This window comes from Trichosurus vulpecula, chromosome 6 (genome assembly GCF_011100635.1).
Source record: "Trichosurus vulpecula isolate mTriVul1 chromosome 6, mTriVul1.pri, whole genome shotgun sequence".
NCBI lineage: Eukaryota > Metazoa > Chordata > Mammalia > Diprotodontia > Phalangeridae > Trichosurus > Trichosurus vulpecula.
The window spans coordinates 62,756,222-62,782,014 of NC_050578.1; the positions used below are offsets into that span (position 1 = coordinate 62,756,222).

The window sequence follows — 25,793 nt, forward strand, 5'->3', positions numbered from 1 at the left end:
GGTGTAGTTGTCTTTCCAAAATGGCTGGATCAATTCACAGTTCAACCAACATAGTATTCAGTACCTGTGTTCACACAGCCCATCCAACTTTTGTCATATTTCTCTTTTGTCATCCTTGCAGTCTCAGAGGAGGTAGAATCTCAAAGCTGCTTTAATTCAAATTTCTTTAATTCTTAGTGACTTTTAGCATTTTTTCATATGCATGTTGTAAGCTTGAATTTCTTCCTTTGAAAAATACCTGTTAATACCTTTGACCATTTATCCACTGGAGAATGGCTTTTAATTTTACAAATTTAAATCAGTTCTCTACATACTTTAGAGGTGAGACTTACATCAGAGAAATGCATTCAAAGATTTTTCCATGTTACTTGTTTCCATTCTCATTTTTAGTACATGAAATTTATGCAAAAAATTTTTAATTTTATTAAATCAAAATTGTCAGTTTTATCTTTTATGATCATCTCTATTACTTATCGAGTCATCAACTCTTCCTCTCCCCATAGACTGAAAACTAATTTCTGCCTTGACACTATAATTGTTTGTGATGTCACTTTGTGTGTATATATAGCTCATGTATCCATTTGGAACTTAACTTGTTGTATAGCACAAAATGTTGGCCTAACCTAAGTTCTTCCAGACAGACATCTGATTTTTCCAGCAGTTTATGTCAAATAGTGAGCCCTTCCTCCAGCAACTGGGTTGAGTTTGCTGAATGCTATGCTACTATGCTTGTTTTGTGTATATTGTAATCATAATCTGTTTCACTGGTTGACCTTTTTTTAAAACTACAATTGACTCATTTTATTGATTACTTCTTGAAAGTAGTTTGAGGTATTACTGAAAGACTTTATTCCCACTATTTTTGTTATTACCCTTGAAATTTTTAACATTTTGTTCCTCCATGTGAATTTCACTATTTGTTCTAACACTAAAAAATATTATTCAGGAGTTTGAATGGTACAATATGCTAAACATAAATTTAGACTGTCATTTTTATTATATGGCTCAACCTAACCATGAACAATCAATGTTTCTCTAATTATTTAGTTCTATCTTTATTTCTGCAGTTTTTCATACTTGGATTCATATATAGTCCCTAGGTGAATCTTAGCAGATATACTTCCAAATATTTTATAGCTTTAGTAGCCATTTTGAATGGAATTTATTTTTTTCTACCCCATTCTGTGTCTCAAAATCCCGTGATGTCATTCTCTATTTTCTTCCTTCTTTACTCTGTCTCTGATTTGCCAAGGCCAAGACATACACTTGTAACCTTGATCCCATCCTTCCAATATACTCTGGCAGATTAATCCCACATCTCTCTCTCTCTCTCTCTCTCTCTCTCTCTCTCTCTCACTCACTCACTCACACACACACACACACTCATTCTCTGCTGCCAATAAACATTCTCTATCTCTTAAAAAAACACTCTTATTTGACCCTACCATTTCCTGTTTGGCTCCTCCCCTTCATAGGTAAATTTCTAGTCCAAACTTTTTGTCCCTTACTTACTCATCCTCTCTTCTTAATCATTTTGTAATCTGGCTTCCAACTTCATCATTCAACTGAAACTGCTCTCTCCAAAGTTGTCAATGATCTCTTAATTGCCAAATCCAATGATGTTTTTTCAGTTGTCAGCTTTTTTAACCTCTCAGAGTTGATCCTGAATACTCTATTCCATGAGTTTTCCTGATACCACTCTCCTTGAGATATCCTCCTACCTGTCTTGCCACTCAGTCTCCTTTGCTAGATCATCAATAATGCAAAGCTTAGAGCCTGGCTTTAGCATACCTTTTCTTCTCCTTTAATAAAAAAGGCACTCAAATTGTACTGTTGCCAGAAATAATCTAACTGCACCCCTAAAACATGATTAACCACTATCAGGCATTCATTTATGATTAATTTCGTTAATATGCTTTAAATTATTCTCTTACTCTTATTCTGTTTCCCCTCACATAAAATTTATAGTTGAGCATGAAAGGTACATACTATATGTTTCTGCTTTGCTGGAATAGAGATGAAAAGACAACAGCTAATTGAAACTTTCCCTTTTAATTTTATTATTTATTTTTAACATTTTTTTCTTAATTTTGAGTTCCAGCTTCTCTCCCTCCCTCCCTCCTAACATCCCCCACCTACTGAGGAGAACAATGTATCAAATTATGAAATGTGAAATCATGCAAAACATATTGCCATATTAGCCATATTGGAAAAAAATGAAGTAAAAAAAGTAAAGAAAGAAAATTATACTTTAATTTGCAGAGTTCAACAGTTCTCTGTCTAGAGTTGGACAGCATTTTTTTTCATCATGATTCCTTTGGAATTGTATTGGATCATTGTATTGATGAGAGTAGCCAAGTCTTTCACAGTTCATTATCATTACAGCACTGCTGTTACTACGCACAATGATCTCCAGGTTCTTTTCACTTCTTTTTGCATCAGTTCACATAGGTTTTGCCATGTTTTTCTGAAACTACCCCTCTCATCATTTCTTTTACTTAACACTTTATTATTTATTTATAGCATTTTTTTCCTTTTTGAATTTTGAGTTCCAAATTCTCTCCCTCCCTTGCACCCCTCCCACAGGCACTCAAAAGGCAAACACTTCCCATCATTTCTTATAATACAACAGTACTTCCTCACAATAACATGCCACAACTTATTTAACCATTCCTCGACTGATAAGCTTCTCCTCAATTTCCAATTCTTTGTCACCACAAAAAGAGCTGCCATAAATATTTTTGTATGTATAGGTCCTTTTCCTTTTTCTTTGATCTCTTTATAATACAGACCTAGTAGTGCTTTGCTAGGTCAAAGGGTATGTGTGTGTGTGTGTGTGTGTGTGTGTATACATATATATACATATACGTGTAAAATTATTCTATACATACTTCTATTTATCAGTTCTTTCTTTGGATGCAAATAGCATCCTTTTTATACATCCTTTGTATATAATTTGTATATTTATAATAGTCAAAATAATTTATTCACTCAAAGTTATTCTTAAAACAATATTACTTTTACTGCATACAATGTTCTCTTGGTTTTTCTCATTTCCCTCTTCATTACTTCGTGCAAATCTTTACATGTTTTTTTTTAATAATCACTGACCTCATCATTTCTTATAGCATAGTAGCATTCCATCACTATCATATACCACAACTTGTTCAGCCATTCCCCAGATGATGGGTATCTCTGCATTTTCCAGTTCTATGCTATCACAAAAAGAGCTGCTATATAAACATTTTAGAACATATAGGTTCTTTCCCTTTTTCCCTAATTATCTTAAGAAATAGACCAAGTAGTGGTATTGCTGGGTCAAAGGGAATTCTATAGGTAGTTTAATAACTCTTTGGGTATAATTTCAGATTGCTCTCCAAAATGGTTGGATCAGTTCACAATTCTACCAACAATGAATTAGTGTCCCAATTTTTCCGCATCTCCTCCAGTACTTGTCACATTCCCCTTCTTTCATTTTAGCCAATCTAGTGGGTGTAAAATGGTATCTCAAGGTTCTTTTAATTTGCATTTCTCTAATCAACAATGATTTAGAATATTTTTTTTCATATTTCTATAAATTGTTTTGATTTCTTCTTTGGAAAATTACCTGTTATATCCTTTCACTTTTATCAGTTGAGGAATGACTCATATTCTTAGAGATTTGATAAAGTTCTTTATATATATTTATACGTGAGAACTTTAACTGATAAACTGTCTATACATTTTCCCCCAATTTTCTACTTTCTTTCTGATCTTGGCTACATTTATTTGTACAAAAACTTTTTAATTTAATGTAATCAAAATGATACATTTTACACCTAGTTTTGCTCTCTATCTCTTGTTTATTCATAAATTGTTCACCTATCCATAAGTCTGATAAGTAATATATTCTATGTTCTTCTAATTACCTTATCTTGGTGAATGGTGTAAGCTACTGGTCTACGCTCAGTTTCCGCCATACTGCTTTCCAATTTTCCCAGCTATTTTTACCAACGAATTCTTATCTCAAAATCTTAAGTCTTTACACTTGTCAAACAGAATGTTATTATGTTTATTTGCTGCTGTAAATCGTATGTCTACTCTATTCCTTTGATCTACCATTCTATTTCTTAGCCAGTACCAGACAGTTTTGATAATTACTACCTTATAATGTAGTTTAAGATCTGATATTACTAAAACTTCTTCCTTTACCTTTTTTTTCATTATTTCCTTTGATATTCTTGACTTTCTATTTTTCCAAATGAATTTTATTTTTCTAATTCATTAAAAATATTTTGGGTAATTTAATTGGGATGACATTAAATAAATAAATTAGTTTGGGTAAAATAGTCATTTTTTTATGTTGGCCCTGCCTACCCACGAACAATTAATATTTTTCCAATTATTTAAAATCTTATTTTTATTTGTATAAAAAAATTTATATATAATTTTGTTTTGGCAAATATACTCCCAGGTATTTTATACTGCCTAGCGATATTGTAAATGTGGTATTTTTTAACTATCTCTTCTTGCAGGGATTTGTTTGTGGCATATAGGAATGATGATTTATGTGGATTTGCTTTATATCCTGCTATTTTGCTAAAATGTTATTTCAACTAACTTTTCAGTTGAGTCTTTGGGATTTTCCAAGTACACCATCATATACTCTGCAAAAACAGAGTTTTATTACCTCATTCCCTATTCTGATTCCTTCTATTTCTTTTTCTTCTCTTATTGCTATTGCTAGGATTTCCAATACAATACTGAATAATATTGGTGACAATGGGCATTCTCGTTTCACACCTAATCTTACTGGGAAGGCTTCTAGTTTATCCCCATAACAAATAATGCTTGCTGATGGTTTTAGATAAATATTTTATCAGTTTAAGTAAAACCCCATTTCTACCAATTCTTTCAAGTGTTTGTAATAAAAACAAGTGTTGAACTTCATCAAAAGCTTTTTCTGCATCTATTGATATAATCTGTTTTTTTTTCCTTTTATTATTGATATAATAATTTATGTTAATAGTTTTCCTTATGTCAAACCATCCCTGAATTCCTGGTATAAATCCTACTTGATCATAATGCATAAACTTTGTAATATATTGTTGTAATCTTTTAAAGTATTTTATTTAGGGTTTTTACATCCATATTCATTGACCAATGAAACTGGTCTATAATTTTCTTTTTCTGTTTTTACTCTTCCTGGTCTAGGTATCAGTATCATATTTGTTTCATAAAAGGAATTTGGTAGGATCTCTTCTTTACCTATTTTTGCAAATAATTTATTTCATATTGGAATCAGTTGATCTTTACATTTTAAATTTAAATTTGCCTCTCATAAACAAAATATTGTTGGATTCTGGTTTCTAATCTGTTCTGCTATTTGCTTTGATTTTATGGGTAAGCTCATTGCATTCACATTCACAGTTATGATTACTGTGTATTTCTTTTTCATTAATTTATTTATTTTTAGTTTTCAACACTTATTTCCACAAGATTTTGAGTTACAAATTTTCTCCCCATGTCTACCCACCCTCCCACCCCAAGATGGCATGAATTCTGACTGCCCCTTTCCCCAGCCTTCCCTCCCTTCTATCACCTCACTCCCCACGCTTATCCCCTTCCCCCTTACTTTCTTGTAGGGCAAGATAGATTTCTATACTCCATTGTTTGTATGCCTTATTTCCCAGTTGCATGTAAAAACAATTTTCAACATTTGTTTTTAGGACTTTGACTTCCAAATTCTCTCCCTTCTTCCCTCCCCACCCACCTTCCTTGATAAGTCAAGCAATTCAATATAGGTTATACATGTATTATTATGCAAAACACTTCCATAATAATCATGTTATGAAAGACTAACTATACTTCCCTCCATCCTATCCTGTACCCCATTTATTCAATTTTCTACTTTGACCCTGTCCCTTTTCCAAAGTGTTTGCTTTTAACTACCCCTTCCCCCAATCTGCCCTCCCTTCTATCACCTCCCTTTATCCCCTTCCCTCCCCACTACTTTCATGTAGGGTAAAATACACAGTTGAGTGTGTGTGTTATTCCCTCCTTAGGCCAAGTCCAATAAGAGTAAGGTTCATTCATTCCCTTTCACCTACCCTTCTTCCCTTCCATTATAACAGCTTTTTCTTGCCTTTTATATGTGAGATAATTCACCCCAATCTATTTCTCCCTTTCTCCTTCTCCTAATATATTCCTCTCTCGCTCCTTAATTTTATTTTTTCAGATATCATCCCTTCATATTAAACTCACCCTGTGCCCTCTGTCTATACATATATGTATGTATGTACATATGTATGTGTAGTAGCAATTAGATTTGAAGTTCTTTCCCACCCATTAATAGGCCATGTGACCTGCTTATGTCACAGGAAGCCTAAGACACATGTGGTGGGAGGAGCTTCCTGACAGAAAAAAGGAAATTATGTCACAGAAAATGCTGAGAGAGACAGAGAGAGAGGTTATGGCTGCTGGTGGCTGCTTATGGCTGCCCTCATGATTGTTAGAGCTGAACAGGCTGACTTAGCTGTACTGTGAGTTTGTTTGGGGGAACACCCCAGAAGGGGGTCAGAGAGGTTTTGGGATGGCAAGTTTCCATGCTGTGATATGGTGTTTTAAGTTCCTTTGTTATGATAAAGTGGGTTGACTGGCTTTGGGAGCTGAACATTTGACTTCTTTATGGAGAGTTTCTCATCCTTTGTGATACAGAACTACATAGGCATTTTGACAATTATCATCTATATTGTTATTATTGCCTTACTGTTTCAGTATGTATTCATGTATGTATGTATATATGTATATTCCTTTCAACTACCCTAATACTGAGAAAGGTTTCATGAGTTACAAATACCATCTTTTGATGCAGGAATGTAAACAGTTTGACTTTAGTAAGTCCCTTATGATTTCTCTTTCCTGCTTACCTTTTCATGCTTCTCTTGATTCTTGTACTTAAAGTCAGATTTTCTATTCAGCTCTGCTCTTTCATCAAGAATGCTTGAAAGTCCTCTATTTCATTGAAAATACATTTTTGCCCTGAAGTATTATACTCAGTTTTGCTGCGTAGGTGATTCTTGGTTTTAATTCTAGCTCCTTTGACCTCTGGAATATCATATTCCAACCTTTCAATCCCTTAATTTAGAAGCCGCTAGATCTTGTATTATTCTGATTGTGTTTCCACAATACTCAAATTGTTTCTTTCTGGCTGCTAGCAATATTTTCTCCTTGACCTGGGAACTCTGAAATTTGACTATGATATTCATGGGAGTTTTCTTTTTGGGATCTTTTTTCAAGAGGTGATCGGTGGATTCTTTCAATTTCTATTTTACCCTCTGGTTCTAGAATATCAGAGCAGTTTTCCTTGATAATTTCTTGAAAGTTGTCTAGGCTCTTTTTTTTGGCTTTCAGGTATTCCAATAATTTTTAAACTATCTCTCCAGGATCTATTCTCCAGGTCAGTGGTTTTTCCAATGAGATATTTCACACTGTCTTCTATTTTTTCATTCTTTCTTGATTTCTCATAAAGTCACTAGCTTCCACTTGCTCCATTCTAATTTTTTAAGGAATTATTTTCTTCAGTGACCTTTTGGACCTCCTTTTCCATTTGGTCAATTCTGCTTTTTAAGGCATTCTTCTCGTCATTGGCTTTTTGGAACTCTTTTGACATTTGGGTTAGTCTTTTTTTTAGGTGTTATTTTCTTCAGTATTTTTTGGGTCTCCTTTAGCAAGCTGTTGACTTGTTTTTCATTATTTTCTTGCATCACTCTCATTTCTCTTCCCAATTTTTCCTTTACTTCTCTTACTTGATTTTCCAAATCCTTTTTGAGCTCTTCCATGACCTGAGACCAATTCATACTTTTCTTGGAGGCTTTTTTTTGGAGGGAGGAAGGCAGAGCAATTGGGGTTAAGTGACTTGCCCAAGGTCACACAGCTAGTATGTGTTTCAAGTGTCTGAGGCCAGATTTGAACTCAGGTCTTCTTGACTCCAGGGCCAGTGCGCTACTCGCTGCACCACTTAGCTGCTCCTCTTGGAGGCTTCTGATGTAGGATCTTTGACTTTGTTGTCTTTTTCTGGCTGTATGTTTAGATCTTCTTTGTCACCAATGTAAGATTCTATAGTATGAGGTTTTTTATGCTGTCTGCTCATTTTCCCAGCCAATTACTTGACTTTTTAGCTCTTTGCCAAGGTAGAACTCTGCTTCCAGAGTGGAGAATGCTCTGTCCCAAGCTTCAGGGTGCAGTTTTCTGAGCTACTTCTAGGCACCTATAAATTTTCAGTTCTTCTGAGGTGGAATGATCCAATGAGAGGTGTTTACTCCTCTCCTGGCCTGTGCTCTGGTCTATGAGCAATCTCAACCACTCTTTTCTGCTGTTTACCTACCAGGAGGACTCTCTCTCCACAGCCATCACAAGCTCTGCTACCCCAGTACTCCTCCTCACTCCAGCACCACCAACCAGAACTGCGACCCAGATCCAAGCAGGGCAAAGCAAGAGAATCCTGTCTCAGTGCCAGCAAAGAGATCCCTGCACTCTATAATAAATGGGGAACATACAGACTTCATAATAACCTGGAAAGACCTACATGATATGATGCTGAGTGAGGGGAGCAGAACCAGGAGAACATTGTACACAACCACAGACATATTGCTTCCGTGATGACGAACTTTGGTAGACTTGGCTCTTCTCAGCAATACAAAGTTCAAAGACAGATCCAAAGGACTCATGATGGAAAGAGCTATCTACATCCAGAGAAAGAATTACAGAGTCTGAATGCAGATTGAGGCAAACTATTTGCTCTTTTTCTCTTCTTTTTTGGTTTTGTATCTTCTTTCTCATGATTCATTCCATTGGTCATAATCATTCTTTACAACTTAACTGTTGTGTAAATAATTTAATGAGAAGGTATATGTAAAACATATATCAGATTCCATGCCATCTTGGGGAGGAGGTGGGAGCGGAAGGAAGGAAAGAAAATTTGGAACTCAAAAACCTGTGGAACTGAGTGTTGTAAACTAAAAATAAAAAAAAATCTAATAAAAAAAGAAAAAAATTAAAAGAAAAAAATAGAAAGTGAGTTTACTTTCTCAGGACCCAGCGATAATTTACTCCATTGTTGGACAGTTCCAGTTGTTGCAAAAGGTCTTTATAAAATTGAATTGATATCTTCCTGTCTTCAATTTCCATCAATATTGGCCTAGTGCTGACCTCTGGAACAATACACAACAGATCTATTTCTTCCTCTAAGTGACAATCCTTTAAACATTTGAAATTAGGTAAAATGTCTCTCCTTTCCAAACTATAAACATCCTATATTCTTTTAACTATTCTTTATTGTCACTTTGCAAGCCTGAGTTCACCATCCTGTTTACTACTCTAGAAAACACTCATTTGTAAAAAAAAAAAATAAAAATAAATTTTTTTAAATGCACCCACATTGTGGCAATATTTAGATTATGACTTTCCCATAATCTAAATACCATATTTCTCTTAATACCCTTTTCTTTCTTTTTTTAGTAGCTTCATTGCACTCCTAAAGCATATTAAGCATTAGGTCACACAATTAAGCATTAAAGCAATTAAGCATTAACTAAAACATCAGATCCTTTTTAAATAAATTAATGTTGTCTTTAAATAAATTAATTCATTTTTTATTTTATTTATTTAAATAAATTAATTTAAATTAAATTTTTAAAAAAGAGATCCCTGCACTCCCACTCTGATCAGCCACTTGACTCCCCTTACCATCTGCGAGCCTGGAGCTCCAAGAAGCAGCCGCTGGTTCTACTGCCACTGTGCCACCACTGCTGCTGCTTCAGCCACCTCCACTGCCCCAGAGCTGGGGCCAGGCCATGCCCTTCTCTCACCCAGGTCCAACAGAGTTTCCCTTCTGACCTGCTAAGTTGTCTTTGGCATTTGTGGGTTGAGAAATCTGGAAACCACCACAGCTCAGTGATTCAGGGCCCTGAGGCCTGCTCCATTCTGTCTGCTCTTTCCTGGTCTGTCCTGGCACAGCCCATACTGGGCTGTACTCTGCTCCAAGCATGGTGTAATAGACCCTTCCCAGTGACCATCCAGGCCATCTTGGGCTGGAGATTTGTTTCATTCTGTCATTTCATGGGTTCTGTAGCTCTAGAATTTGTTTAGAGTCATTTTTACAGGTGTTTGGAGGGATTTGGGGGAGAGCTCAAGGAAGTCCCTGTTTTCAGTCCACCATCTTGGCTTTGCCCCCAATTATTTTTCCATACCATTGTCTTTTGTTTATTTCTCTCTCTTTTTATCCTATCCCTCCTAAAAAGTCTACTTTGCTTCTAACAACCACTTCCCTTTAATCTACTTGCCCTTTAACATCTCCCCATTACTCCTATACCCTTCCCTTCCCATTTCTCTATTAAATAAGTTACATTTCTATAAACAATTGGGCACGTACACGTGTGTGTGTGTGTGTGTCTGTGTGTGTGTGTCTGTGTGTGTATACACATATACATATATATTACATCTATATAGCCATATCTACATATACATATATATACATATGCACATATTCTTCCTTCTTTGAACCAATTCTGATGAGTGAGGTTCAAGTGTTGCCTGCTATATCTCACCCCATTTTCACTTCCACTATAAATGCTCTTCCTTACATGTCTCTTTTATGTGAGAAAAGTTTCTCCATTTTACTTCTCCCTTCTCCCAGTGCATCCTTCTATCTCACCCCTTTGGGGTTTTTTGTAGATTATTCCAACACAATAAATTCACACTCATGCCTTCCCTGTGCAAACCCTTTTTAATTATCACAATAATGATAAAGTTCTTAGGAAGTTTAACTTTATTGTGTTCCTTATGATTACTCTTTCATGTTTACCTTTTTCTTCTTCTCTTGAATCCTGTGTTTGAATGTCAAATTTTCTATTCAGCTCTGGTCTTTTCATCAGAAATGTTTTAAAGTCCTCTATTTCATTAAATATCCATTTTCCCTGGAAGGAATATGCTCACTATTGCTGGGTTTTAATTGTAATCCTAGCTTCTTTGCCTTGTGGAAAATATACCAAGCCCTCCAATCCTTCAATGTGGAACCCACTAAATCTTGTATGATTCTAACTGTGGCTCCATAATATTTGAATTGTTTCTTTCTGAATGCTTGAAGTCTTTTCCCTTTGACCTGATACTTCTGCAATAATGTTCCTGGGAGTTTTCATTTTGGGTTCTCTTTCAGGAGGTGTTCAATAGATTCTTTCAATTTCTACTTAACCTCTTGATCTAAGACATCAGGACAGTTTTCCTTGATAATTTTTTAAAATATGATGTCTAGGCTCTTTATGTGATCACGGCCATCAGGTAGTCCAATAATTCTTAAATTATCTCTCTTTGATCTATTCTCCAGGTCAGTTGTTTCTCCAATATTTTATTTTCATCTTTTTCATTCTCTTGACTTTTTCTTGCTGTTTCTTGATGTCTTGTGGAATCATTAGCTTTGACCTTCCTAATTATTGAGGATTTTTTTTTACTTTGAGTGAAGCATAATAGATTCTGCTCCAGCCCCTTACCTTTACCCTGTCTGTCTCTCTCTGCTTCAAGTGTGTTTCTCATAAACAACATATTGTAGGATTCTGTTTTCCATCCACTCTGTTATTCACCTCCATTTTATGGGAGAATTCATTCCATTCATATTCACAGTTATGATTACTAACTGTGTATTTCCCTCCATCCTATTTTTCCTCCTGTCTTCTCTCTCCTTTTATACTTTCACTCCTCACCAGTGTTTTGTTTCTGTCCACTGCCTCTCCCAATTTGCCCTCCTTTCTGTCAGTCTCCTCCCCCCTTACTTAATCTCCTCCCCTCCTATTTCCCTATAGGGTGAGATAGATCCCTTATAAATATGAAGTGGAAGTGATGAATAAATTTAAGGAATTACGTCTGGTAGATGGAGTGTCTTGAAGAATTATAACAATATTGTACAGGTGGCAGGAACAAAAATAGAAGCAAAAAAAAAGAGCAAGAAAACAAAATGGCTGTCTGATGAGGCTTTACAAATAGATGAGGAAAGAAGGAAACAAAGGAAAAAATGAAAGGGAAAGATATGCCCAAATGAAAGCAGAATTCCAAAAAAATATCAAGGAGAGATAATATTTTCTTAAGTAATGCAAAGAAATAGAAGACAATGATAGAATGGGAAATACAAGAATGAGCAATGCAAAGAAATAGAAGGCAACAGAATGGGAATACAAGGGACCTCTTCAAGAAAATTAGAGGTATCAAGGGAACATTTCATGTGAAAATAGGCATAATAAAAGACAAAAATGGTATGGACTTCACAGAAGCAAAGGAGATTAAGAAGAGGTGGCAAGAATATACAGAACTATGCAAGAAAGATCTTAACATTACTGATAACTGCGAAGGTGTGGTTACTGATCTAGAGTCGGACGTCCCAAGAATGGAATCAAATGGCACTTGGGAAACATTTCTAATAATAAGGCTAGTGGAGATGATGGAATTCCAGTTGGGCTATTTAAAATCTTAAAAGATGATGCTATTAAAGTGCTTTACTCAATGTGCCAGCAAATTTGAAAACACAAAATACAAACTAGATTGGAAAAGATCAGTTTATGTCCCAATCCTAAAGAAGGGCAATGCCAAAGAATGTTCAAATTACCAAAAAAAATTGCACTCAATTCACATACCACCTTAAGATTGTGCAAGCTAGGCTTCAGCAATATATGAACTGAGAATTACAGAAGTGCAGGCTGGTTTTCACAGAGGCAAAGGAACTAGAGACCAAATTGCCAACATTAAGTGGATTATGGAGAAAGCAAGGGAGTTCCAGAGAAAACATCTACTTCTGCTTCACTGACTACACTTAAGCCTTTGACTGAGTGGATCACAACAAAATATGGCAAGTCCTCAAAGAGATGAGAGTACCAGATCAACTTACTTGTCTCCTGAGAAGCCTGCATGTAGGCTGAGAATCAACAGAACCAACCACGGAACAACTAATTGGTTTAAGATTGGGAAAGGAATATGACAAGGCTGTATATGGTCACCTTATTTATTTAACTTGTATGCAAAGTACATCATGTGAAATGCCAGGCTGGACAAATCCAAAGCTGGAAATAAGGTTGCTGGGAGAAATATCAATAATCTCATATATGCAGATGATACCACTCTGCTGGCAGAAAGTGAAGAATTATGAAGCTTCTTGATGACAGTGAAAGAGGAGAGTGTAAAAACTGGATTAAAGATTAACATGAAACAAACTAAGTTCTTGGCAACTGGTCCCATCACTTCCTGGCAAACAGAGGGAAAAGAAATGGAAGCAACATCCAATTTTAAATTCTTGGGCTCAAAGATCACTGTAGACAATGCCTGCAGCCATAAAACTAAACTGCTCCTAGGATAGAAAGCTATGACAAATCTTGCCAGCATACTAAAAATTAGAGACATCACCTTACTGGCAAAGGTCCATATGGTCAAAGCTATGGTTTTCCAGTAGTAATGTACGGCTGTGATAGTTGGACTATAAAGAAAGCTGAGTGCCACAGAAGCAACTCTTTCAAATTGTGGTGCTGGAGAAGACTTTTGAGAATCTGTTGGACAAGAAGGAGATTAAATCAGTCCATATTTAAAGAAATTTATTTAGACTACTCACTGGAAAGACAAATACTTAAAGCTGAAGTTTAAATACTTTGCCCACATAATGAGAAGACAGGTCTCATTGGAAAAGACCCTGGTGTTGGGAAAGACTGAAGCAAAAGGAGAAGGGGATGGCAGAGGATGGGATGGATAGAGGATGGGATGTCTATGGAAGTAATGAACATGAGATTGAAGAGACTTCAGGAGATGGTGGAGAAGAGAAGGGACCAGCATGCACTGATAGGGTCATGAAGAGTCAGACACAACTGACAAATGAACAATAACAAATGCTTGAATCAGTAATTTAACCAAAAGTATAGATTAGATCAGTATTTAAATTCTCAATATTCACTAAAGTTACTTTATTACTCACATATAATTTACTTTCTGCATTAAATAGTAAATAAATCTCTATGTAACCTTTGGACTAAACACTTAAAATGTTCTGTAAAATACTTACAAACAATGGTTTGTAGAATGCTGGACCCAGTGTTTTATCAACAAGAGGTGGACTTTGTTTTAATACAGAGCCATCATCTTTTATATAATAACCATGTGACTGTCCAGGGGAAGGAATGGAAGGTACATCCACACTTCTGAAGATTTTATATCTTTTTGAAGTTTTCTGTAAAAATGATTTTAAAATTAATGTGGTAAATAAACAAAATAAATGGCAGACAATATGGGTTCTGAAGAACAAAATCTACTAAAATCTACTGTAAGACCAAGAACAACCTTCAGAATTCAAAATTCATCATGAAAGGAGGATAACTTATAACGATGACCCCTCCATAACCCATGTCAACTTTCCTTCAGTAGTCTTAAATGTATTTTCTTCTGTACGCTTCTTACTCTCAAAGGGATTGTTTTTATTTATTCAAACTCTACTACTTAAAATATAAACTGTGATATATTTACTTACAAGGATTCATGAACTATCAGAATTGGATGAGATCTCAGAATTTATCTAGTCCAACTTGTAGCTAAAGAGAAATCTCCCTCTACAACATATCCAACAAGTGGTTCAGCCTCCACCTGAAGTTCTCTGAGGATAAAAATTATATGACTTCTAGAGATGGCTCATTCCCTTTTTGAAAACTCAAATTGTTCAGAAATTTTTCTTTGTATTAAGCCAAAACCCATTCTTCTCTGCAATTCTCACCCACTATTCCTAAGAATGGTCACTAAAGACAAGAAGAATGATCTTCCAAGTGATGGCCCTCCCAATACTTGAAGTTAGTCATCAATTTCTTCTCTAAGTATTCTTTTGTCCTCAGTTCCTTAAAATAGTTCTTATATATCACAGTCCAAACATTCCACCAGTCCTGAATTAACTTAACTATACCACCAGAGAGGCCATATTTTTCCATCTTCTCCATATAGAAAACACGAATGACTTATCAAATACAAGTTATTTGATATATCTATGATATCCTCCTCAACTACTACTCTGAAACCCAGTCAAGAAAGGAAATTAGGTTAGTCTGGCATGACAAATTACAGTGTTAATCATTTTGTTTTCTAAATCTGCCCCCAAAATACTCTAAATGTTTTTTGAAGAGGGGAAGGCAGGGCAATCGGGGTTAAGTGACTTGCCCAAGGTCACACAGCTAGTAACTGTGTCAAGTGTCTGAGGCCGGATTCAAACTCAGGTCCTCCTGACTCCAGGGCCGGTGCTCTACTCACTGTGCCACCTAGCTGCCCCCAAAATATTATAAATGTTAATAGTGCATTCTAGAATTTTTCCAGAAATAAAAATAAAAATCACAGTTCTGTGACTTGAAGACAACCACTCTTGTTTGTTTGTTTCAATCAGGACATGGAGCCATCTTCAGGCCCCTAACACCTTTCTCATACTTCATGAGTTTTCAAAGACCATTGACAGAAGCTTAGTAATCACTTGCTAGTTCTTCAGTACCCTGACATGAAGTTCATTTGTGTCTACGACTTAACAGCACAGAATTTAGAGCTGGAAGAGACTTACAAGACCCTCTAGACAGAAATCCTTCATCATATAGATAACAAAATTGAAGTTCAGGAAGGTTAAATGATTTGCCCAAAGTCAACACAAGTAGTATGTAACACAGCTGGTACTCAAACCAAGATCCTCTAGTTCTAAATCCAAGGAACTTTCAGCACATGTTGCTTCTCAGGGTACTTAGAAGCTCTCCTAAACATACTTAGTTATCTCATATTTACTTCTCCACTAACTATACTGTTCTACTTTTGTGTGTTATCCTGATGAATGAACCAATCAAAGCTTAGGCTGTGATTACAAGGTACTGGAAATGACTACAGGAGAGAGACTTAAAGGCTAGAAACATTCACTGAAGGATACACCAGTTGAAGCAGAATTCAGCAGGCATGCAACCAACTTCTGTTAGCCCTGAAGTGACAGCTGCTATTCAGCATAGTCAGACTTGAGCCTTGCTTTCCTGAACAACGTGATATGCTGAAGGCTCCACTTATATCCAATGTGCATGACAACAAGCATATTGTGCAGATTCTGACACAGCCTGAATGAAGGAAATTCACCTCCATCAGGAGGTGGTTGGTCATTAGAGTGATCAGCATTCTTAAGGCTACTTCAGCTAAAACGTAGATTTCACTCCAGCCACTAATTTTACCTTTGTGTAAAACTTTATGTGTTAAATATATTTCTCTGCTTTCTAATCCCAATTCTATTACCATCTTTTGTTTCACAGATGAGTTGATCCTATTCATATTCACAGTGATGATCATTGTATATTTCCCTTCATCTTATTCTATTCTACTTCTCTGTTTCCTGCCCCATCTTTTTAGAGAAGATAGTGAGAGAGGAGTGTACTCAGCACCAATGCTCTAGACTCAGTGTAATTTGCTTCTGCTCCCCTGCTCTTCTTAGCTTTCCTTCACCCGGGGCCCAGTCAAAAGTTATCCATTCCTTTTCTTTTAAATCTGCCTTCATAACTCACCCTCCTTAGTTTGTTTTGTCCAAGGACTAATGCCTCCCTTTCCTCTTGTTCCCTCCCTTTTTTTCCCCTCCCCTTTATCTCCTGTTTCCCTGTTGAATGAAATACATTTTTGTACTCAGCTGTGTGTATGTGTATATTCTTGATCAATTCAATGAGAGGTTTAAGCATCACCAGCTCCCTGCACCTCTTCCTCCTTTATCATGTGATCTTCTATTTGAACATTCAGATTAGGTGAGATGATTTTCTCCATCCTTCCACTCTCTCCTTTTCCTCCTAGCAGTGTATTCCTTTTCCCCTCCTGTTCTATTCTTCTTTTAAGATCATGTAAATATAACAACACCACATCTAGGCTGTCCACCTTACTGGACTCTCTATGACCCTTAATGAGGGAAGTTAGGTGGTACAGTGGATAGAGCACTAGGCCTAGAGTCAGGAAGATGTCCTGAGTTAAAAACTGGCCTCAGACGCTCACTAACGTGTGATCTTGGGCAAATCAATTAACCCTGTTTGCCTTGGTTTCCCCATCTGCAAAATGAGCTGGAGAAAGAAATAGCAAACCACTCCAGTATCTTTGCCAAGAAAATCCCAACTGGGATCACAAAGAGTTGGACACAACTGAAAATCACTGAACAACATGACCTTTGATGATGTTAGCATTGTGAAGGGGTATATATCCCTATATTAGAAAGTGAACAGTCTATCTTTGTTTGGTCCCTTATGATTGTTCACTCATGTTTATCTCTTGTGTTTATATTTCAAAGTTTCTACCAAACTCTACTCTTTTCATCAAGAATGATTGTTGTTGTTCAGTCTTTTCAGTCATGTTGGGCTCTTGGTGCTGGAGTTGTCTGCCACTTTTTTCTAGTTCATTTTACAGATGAGGAAACTGAGGGAAACAGGGTTAAGTGACTTGTCCAGGGTCACACAGCTAGTGTCTGAGGCCAGATTTGAACTCACAAAGATCAGTCTTCCTAACTCCAGGTCCAGCATTCTATCCACTGTGCCACCTAGCTGCCCCACAAAAAAGCCTGGAAGTCCTCTATTTCACTAAAGATACATTTTCCCACTTGTAGGATTATATTTAGTTTTTCTGGGTAAATTATTCTTGGTTGTAAGCCTATATCTTTTGCCTTGTGGGATAGCATATTCCAAGCTCTCCACTCCTTTACAGTGGTAACTGCTAAATCATGTGTGAGTCTGATTATGGCTTCTTGAATTCTTTCTTTCTGGCTTGCAATATTTTTAATTTGACTTGGGAAGTCTGGACTTTGGCTATGACATTCCTGGGAGTTTTCATTTAAGGGTTTTCTTTCAGGAGACATTTTATGGGTTCTTTCTCTTTTCAGTTTTTCTTCTTGCTTTAAGAGACTTAAATAGTTTTGTTTTATGATTTCTTGAATATTATGTATAGGCTCCTTTTCTGGTCATGGCTTTCAGATGGTCCAATAATACTTAAATTTTCTTTCCTTGGGGCAGCTAGGTGGTGCCATGGCAGTAACACTGGCTGTGGAGTCAGGAGGAGCTGACTTCAAATCCAGTCTCAGACACTTGTCAGCTGTGTGACCCTGGGCAAGTCGCATAGCCCTAATTGCCTCAAAAATAGTCTTCGAATTTTAGGGAAAAACTAGACTAATCTACATGGTAGGGAACCCTAGTATATATTGGTCCCCCCATACCATCATTTCTTCTTCAGTAAACATTTACTTCTGATTAGTTGCAAAGACATCTAGGATAGTAGATTTCCTTATCATTTTAGTCACTTTTTAAAGAATGAAATTATTATTAAGGCATGCCAAGAATTTATTACCTCCAGCACACTTACTGACAGTTAAATTCCCCACAACTACTACATCATGCTTCCATGTCAGGTTCGCAATCTATTTCAAAAATTCACCATCCATTTCCTCCTTTGCCAGGTGGCATGTAGTATACTCCCTCCACAATATTGTCACTGATACTCACTCACATGGTCTCAGCCAAGGTATCATCCAATAGCCCTTGGATTTCCTCACAAATTTTTGTTCTTAATATGCAATGCTATGTCACTACCTCTTTAATCTAATCTATCTAATTGTTTTTGAAAAGGTATGCTATATTCTTATCAAAACTCAGACTAACAAGTCTTACTATTTCAACAAATTATTTTCTTTAAATTAAAATCTCTAGTTCACTTTGTCTATTATCCATGCTTTCTTCATTTGTGTATGGATATCTGAAGCTACAGACTGTAGTGCTTCTCTCTTCTCAGATAGTTTCCTGAAAACTAATACTCTTCATTAATGTTTTGGTTTTTTATTTTGTACCTGCTGCTTTTTTTGGTATCTGACTTGCTGGCATATAAAATTTTATATGTCCACCAATATGCATGTAGGTTTCTCCTGTTTCTTCCATTTTTAATATAAATCCCTCAAACAGATTTGAAAAGCTCCAGGTACATACAATTTTATCCATTAAGTACACTCATTCCTGACAAACTCATTATGCCTTCATTTTAATCAGTGCACTAGAAATTAGAGAAGAAACATTAATGTAGTGGCAACAGCACTGAATTTGGAATTAGAGAACCTGGGTTTGAATCCTGGCTTGACTACTTACTAGCTATCTGCCCTTGAGCAAGTCACTCTATCCTGGGCTTCAGTTTCCTCATTTAAGAATGAGGAGTTCTGTCTAGGTGATTTCTAAAGTCCCTTCCAAGTCTTAATGCTATGAAAAGAAACCCAAATCCCTTCATATTCATCCATCTTTCTTTTCAGAATCCACCAGTTTCAACTGGCATCAATGTTGACAATACCAGCTGCATTCCTACTGTCTTCACTTTCTTGACCAAGATTTATTCTTCTCTATTATTACCTCTTCGGTTCTTTCTGATGGTATCATTTGTCCCTACATGAATGACCAGACATTAGGCTTAACAAGTCTCAGAGGCTCCCTGTCACAATCCAGATATACATCCAAGGCAGACAGCATATCTGCCTGACTGTACATGTCAGGTTGACATTTAGCTACCTTAGCACATGTCAACAACCATCTCAACTTAGCTCTTTTTCTTATAACAAGTACCAGATAGCTTTTTTCTGGTGACCCAGTGGACTCTCATCATTATTCTTTGAAGTAGAAACTACTTCTACCTCTGCAAGATGCAGATTTCTCCCAGAAGTAATAAGAGCCTCATACCTATAACATAACTCATAATGTTAACTAGTCCTTTTCACCTCCCTTTGTGTAGTAGAAGTTGCACTCCACAGAACATGCATGAGGGTAGGTCTTTACAGTCATCATAGCGAGGATGAGCCAGAGCTCCCTGGAAACTTACAGGAATTCCTGGAACATATTTCAGTTGATGCTCAAGGACCTTAAATGATGAAGCAAACTCTTTATTGGTATCTGAGAAGGAAAAGCCTCTGACTCAGCAGATCTTTAAAAAGGAGCAACCCGCCCTCTGCCTTCTCTTCCTGTCTACAAATCATGTCTGGACTGTTTGAGCCACTCCCGGGAAGGGTGGGGAGAAAGTACAATGTAACTATAAGCAGATGGAAAACAAAGCATATGTCCTACATTGGGGCAAACCTAAGATTTAGATTTCAGAGTCCTTACTGCCCTTCTGCTATGTGTTTCTTTGCTTAATCATAAATATCTGAGCATTGATCCTGAAGAGGAATGTTTCCAGCCCTAAAGGGCACATTGTAAGTGTAAGAGGCCCAGAGATCTAGGGTCTTCAGTCAATGTTAAAAGAGCATCAACATCTACTACAATGCTCCTTGGAGGAGATGATCACTAAGAGAAGAATACAGAGGACATTACTCTCTCAGTTGCTCCTGCTATATGACTAATAGTTTGTTGCCAAAGCTCTAACACAAATAGAAGCTGTCCTCAATCATGTCTTCAAAGATGACTTATATAAAAATCCAACTTCAGTCATTGGTCACCATTCTTTTCCTGTCTCTCCTCCAGCCTCCATTCAAAATGTATACATTTCCTGTAGCTACTGGTTCCTAAGTGACAGATAGTATATGTGTATGTATATATACCTATGTTCAAATATACATATATACATACATGTGTACATAGCTGAATACATACATATATGTATTTATGCATTTGAGGGACTGAATAAAAGGAGACTAATCATTTTGATGAGCTACAGTCCCATTAAGCCCATAGTCAGAACGCTTGGCACATCCTATGAGCTGGATTTCACTTATGTTTGATGGATTGGTTGGCTTGGACTCATGAGGGGCCATCCCCAGCTGCTGGGAGGTTAATAGGGCATCCTTTCATCCTTTACCTTTCAGAAGAGCAATAATCAGGTTGGGAGAATGAAAGAGAACAGGAGTGGGAAGTCACTGATGGCTACCTTTGGGCAAGACACATGTAAGTCACCTACCCTCAACCACGAGGCAAGCATAAAGATATGGATTTCATGTCCACATGTCCCAGAGACTGTCTCTGGGGAAGACTGTCTGGGTCCAGATACTCTTCCCTCTTTGATTACTTTTTCCCATGGTCTCTCAGTCCTTTAGATTCACAGCAACACTGTAGTTTGCATTCCCCTTCGTAAAGAGAAGGGGGGCAACCACCAGACATTCCAATGAATCTCACTTTCATTCCAAAGACTCATACAAGCATGCAGAAATATTAGGATTCAAACGTCCTCCAGAAGGGAAATTCACTTTTTCCCTATGGAGAGTTCCACCTTTCAGAGACCCAAAAAGGCATCAGATCTTATGGTGCTGTATTGAGGGTCTATATTCATCCAGAAGTGAAACAATATTGGGGTTGCAAAGGCAACTACTTTACTATTGGTATGATAAAGGACTCTTTATGGCACTATCCAAATAACTCACAGTAACAGTAATGGGCAAATTCCAAATATTCTTCTCCCTTGGGTTTGGGCTTGGGCTTCCTTGTTGCACCTCCAATTTGGGAGACGATGTGCATGTCCTCACTTTCTCTTGAAGAGGCTGACATTTTCTAGGAACATCCTAAATCCCTAGAAGTCTGGATTTCTCATCTCTGGAACTCAGGAAAATAAACACTGTACTTGACTTCAGGCTTGAAAATTAAAAGGGAAATCAACTGGTTTTTGTTCTCTTTTAGTACTTTCTGTACATCTTGGTTATGAGAAGTGATTATAGATTTCTTCAGTACCTCAACTGAGCAGTGATCTCATCAATGTGAGTACCACCCCCTTTGTAACTTATATTTACAGAGCTCCCTAGAGCACTGGGAGGATAAGGGACTTATTCATGATCACAGAGTTAATAGGTATTGATCTCAGGTTTTCCTGGCCCCAAGGCTAGCCATACTATGTCTCTAAGAGTTTATAGAGATAAGAAAATGGGTATATCTTGTTCTTAAGTTTTAGCACTTTCTTCCTTTTGAAATTCCTATTTACTACATAGACATTATATTTACTTATGTAGATACTGTATTCCCTCAGAAGAATGCAAGCTCTTTGAAGATAGAGATGGTTTCCTTTTTGGTTTTGCCAGCACCTAGCACAAAGCCTTAATGTTTTTTTTTTAATTGAATAGCTATTAATATTTTGTCTATTACCTTTTTTTTCCAAAATAAGGTCTATAATTTTTCTAAACATTAGATATTGTCTACTCTTTCTGACAGTTTGAGGATCAATTCTTTAATACCCTCGAAATCATATTGCATCTACCAAGGATTTTTATAATTGGATTTTCTATATTTGGTGCAGATTAGCTGTTTTTCCTCTTCCCAACTTGTCTTCTTTGATGCCATTTCTCCTTCCTGATTCAAGCACTGCAGGAACTACCACTATCAAAAAGTTTACTATAAAAGTCTTAATACACCTTCTCAATTTTTCATCAGAATGTCCCTTACTCCACTTTCACCTTGGAATAATCTGGCTTCAGTCTCTTCTCAAACTTCCAGAAAACCTTGTTGGTTTGTTTCTTCTCCCTGGCTGCTTGTTGGTTCATGAGGTGATGTTCTTCATAACCTTCCACCTTCTTCCTCCTTCAGCTGCCATATATTTCTATGGCAAGAAGATGAAGTTTCTTGTTTTGTTTTGTTTTTTACTGAACAAGGTAATCTCATCACTTATTTGATCTCCTTATTGGGGCATGTGATTTGCATAGGCTTTTAAATTTAAAACAATGATAGTAAACAGCAGTCAATTTTTTCAACAGCTTGCTTTAATAGGTTAGTTTGGAGCTGCCTCAGTCACATCACATATCTTCTTTTTTCATCTTCAAATTATGTATTGATTTTGCTCTGAACTCTAACAAATTGATGGTCTGCCTGGATACAAACAGCTGATTCAGAAATTATTTCCACATCAGTAACTAGTCATTTCTTTTCTATTAGAATATGAGCAATTTCAGTGGGGGAAGATGGCATTTGGTACTCAATCATGTTTAATGAATCACAACTACCTTCTTGAAGAAGTATTCCTGGAACACATAAGAAACTTCCATGTAGCATGGAGCCTTAAGACTTATTTTTTTTTTCCTTCCTCCTGAGCCACAGCTTCCAATGTATTATGTGTTGATTTAATTTGGAGGGTCTCATTGCATTATTTGTACAATTTATCTACTTCATCTTCTGAAAAAGATGTTGGCACATCAGCTACAATTAATTCCGTTGTGGTTTCTTTTGAATGTTCATCATGAAACTAAAAAAAGGTGATGACTTACTATATATAATATTGAAAATAATTAGATAGTATCAGACTCATATCTTAAAAATAAAAGTCTTTTATCATTAAAAAGTAATGGCTGTCATTTGAAACTGATTAAAAAATAGAAAAATAGAACAACGGGACAGGCTAGGTAAAGAATAATTTAAATGAATAACCCATTTTTCAATAAGCCCCAAAACGAAAATACCAAGGTAACAAATTCCTACAAGAACTGCTGGGAAAAATATAAAGTGGTGTGGCAAAAATCAAGTTTAGACCAACATTTACACTATATTCCTCAATGAAATCAAATTGAATATAAGAACTGAATATTCAAAATTGTACCATGAAAAGGGGGAATTAAATCATATAACTTTTACAATCGTGGCTGGGAGAGAATTCTTAATTAAATAAGCAATAGACACAATTACAAAAGATAACACATAATTGTGATTGCATGAAATTGAAAAACTTTGCCATGAACAAAATTCATGTATCTAAAAAAGAAGTAGTACATGATGGATGTTGAACACTACATATGTCAGCCTTTTTGATATGTGAATTAGTTTTATAGAACCTTTTTTCTTTCTTCCTCTTTTTTTTAATTTGTTATAATAAGTGATGAACTCTGGGAGGGTATAGAAGTAGGGATAGTGTGGGAAACATAAATGATATAAAAATAAAAGTTATCAAAAGTTTAAAAATAAAAAGAACTGGATGGGACTTCAAAAATCACCCAACACAATTCCAAATGAAGCATAGCAGGATCACTGGAGACAATGTCTGATGGCCCCAGAAAGACATTTGTCCATACCTGAAAAGAGCAGCTCTCTTTTTTCATTCTAAAAGGAAAAATGAGCAATGTACTTAGGTAGGACAAGTTCCTACATGGAAGGAAAAGAAGTGCAAGGAGATCAGTGCTGCCACTGCCTGAACCATGATGTAGAAGCCACACAGAGTTGATATGTAGAAGCCTGCAGCCATCTTTGCTTACTGAGAATGATACTGACACTTCTTCTCCCTTCTCCTCTCCTTCCCAGAGGAGATGTGTTCCAAAGCTTATGTCTGTTTCTTTAAAATTTGTATTTTACATTAGTATTCACCTGGTCTTATTATAAGCCAGGACTAAGAAAAAAACTGTAGATATCTCAAATGTAAAATTAATAAAGAGATGATTGCTAGATAGCCAGACAGATAGATAGACAGAGGTTACAAATATTATACTTGGGTAGTGCTTTATCATTACATGAGTTACTTTTACCTCATTTTATACTTTAATTTTTTAAACAATAATTTAACAACATGACCTCTAATGAATCTACCCAATATTACTTTATTGCTTCAAAGACATAAATCATGTTATTGGGATTGTCTTCTTCAAAAAAAAAAGAAGAAAAAGGAGAAGTAACTTGAGTATCATGGTCTTAAAAAGGAACATACCAAATAAGAGTGTTTTTTAGCATCCTTCAGCTTCCAATTTATTATCCTCAGGTCTCCAGTACAAGGCTGATGATAGGTTCCAGGTCCTGGATTATCTGAAATAAACTTCTTAAAACGTGTTTCTCTGTTTTTAAGACTCAGGCCTCCCTTTATATTGTACTAAAGAGGAAAGAAAATTATGAAACAAGAAAATTAAGAAATAGGGAAGAAATGAGCATTATATTCACACTTGTTATGATATTACGTGTTTATCTTAAGGTATCACTATATAAAACAAAAGAGAGAAAGTCTAGGATTAAGGCTTTAAAATGGGCAACTACTTACTGCTCATTCGATCTTGAAAAGTTTCTCAACCTCTCTGGGTTTCAATTTTTATATCTGTAAAATTAGGGAACTAGACCAACTAAACTCTCTGACCCTCTGCAGTTCTCATTCTTAGGAGCCTGCATTTCAGGATTAGGAAAGAGAAAAGAAGGGAAGGAATTATTCTCAGAGTCCCTAAATCCTGCGTTAGAAGTAAAAGAGAATATGGGTGCAAAAGGTTTCTCTGTTAGTCAGTTTTACTTAACTATTTTACTTTTTTATGAAAGGAAATGATTATAGTATTTAAAAAAATTGAAACAATATTTGTTTTAATTTTTTAAAAAATCTTTATAAGATATCACTAGCAAGAATTACAAATTTACCTTTATCTTTCCAATGTTGTAGTGGGCTGGTCCTGGGGCATCATCCTCAGTGATAGTGGTAACAAGAGCGCTTTCTCGGGCTGCCAAAGAAAGAAATGGAGCATAGCCATCTACAAAAGAAAACAAAATAGCTGTCTGAAAAAAAAAACAGTTTAAAATCTAAGAAGTCAAGCAGACTATTTTTCACTACGTTAAACTGTTGAATCTATATAATATAGGCACTATACACTAGTACATAAATAACACATTTTACAAAGGATCTATTATTTAAAGAAAAAGGTATCACATTTGCTCTAAGGTAAATCAGTACAAAGTCCCAAGTCGTTTTTTGCACTACACATCAACTACACAGCAGATTGGGGTACAGTCAGTCAGTAAACATTTGTTAAGTTCTTTCAATATGCTAGGCATTGTGCAAAGTTCTGAGGATACCAAGAAAGGCAAAGAAACAAT

At 36.1% G+C, this 25,793-nt stretch overlaps 1 protein-coding gene across 1 annotated transcript in view; it reads right to left on the reverse strand.

Moving 5' to 3' along the window:
- The window catches only part of STPG2 (sperm tail PG-rich repeat containing 2), a 655,681-nt gene that overhangs the window by 618,456 nt on the left and 11,432 nt on the right, over positions 1-25,793 (reverse strand). The window contains exons 2-4 of the mRNA XM_036765397.1: positions 25,341-25,450; positions 24,655-24,813; positions 14,069-14,233 (exon numbers count right to left, since the gene is read on the reverse strand). Coding sequence (XP_036621292.1) covers positions 14,069-14,233; positions 24,655-24,813; positions 25,341-25,450 — 434 coding nt within the window. The remainder of the gene's footprint in view (positions 1-14,068; positions 14,234-24,654; positions 24,814-25,340; positions 25,451-25,793) is intronic.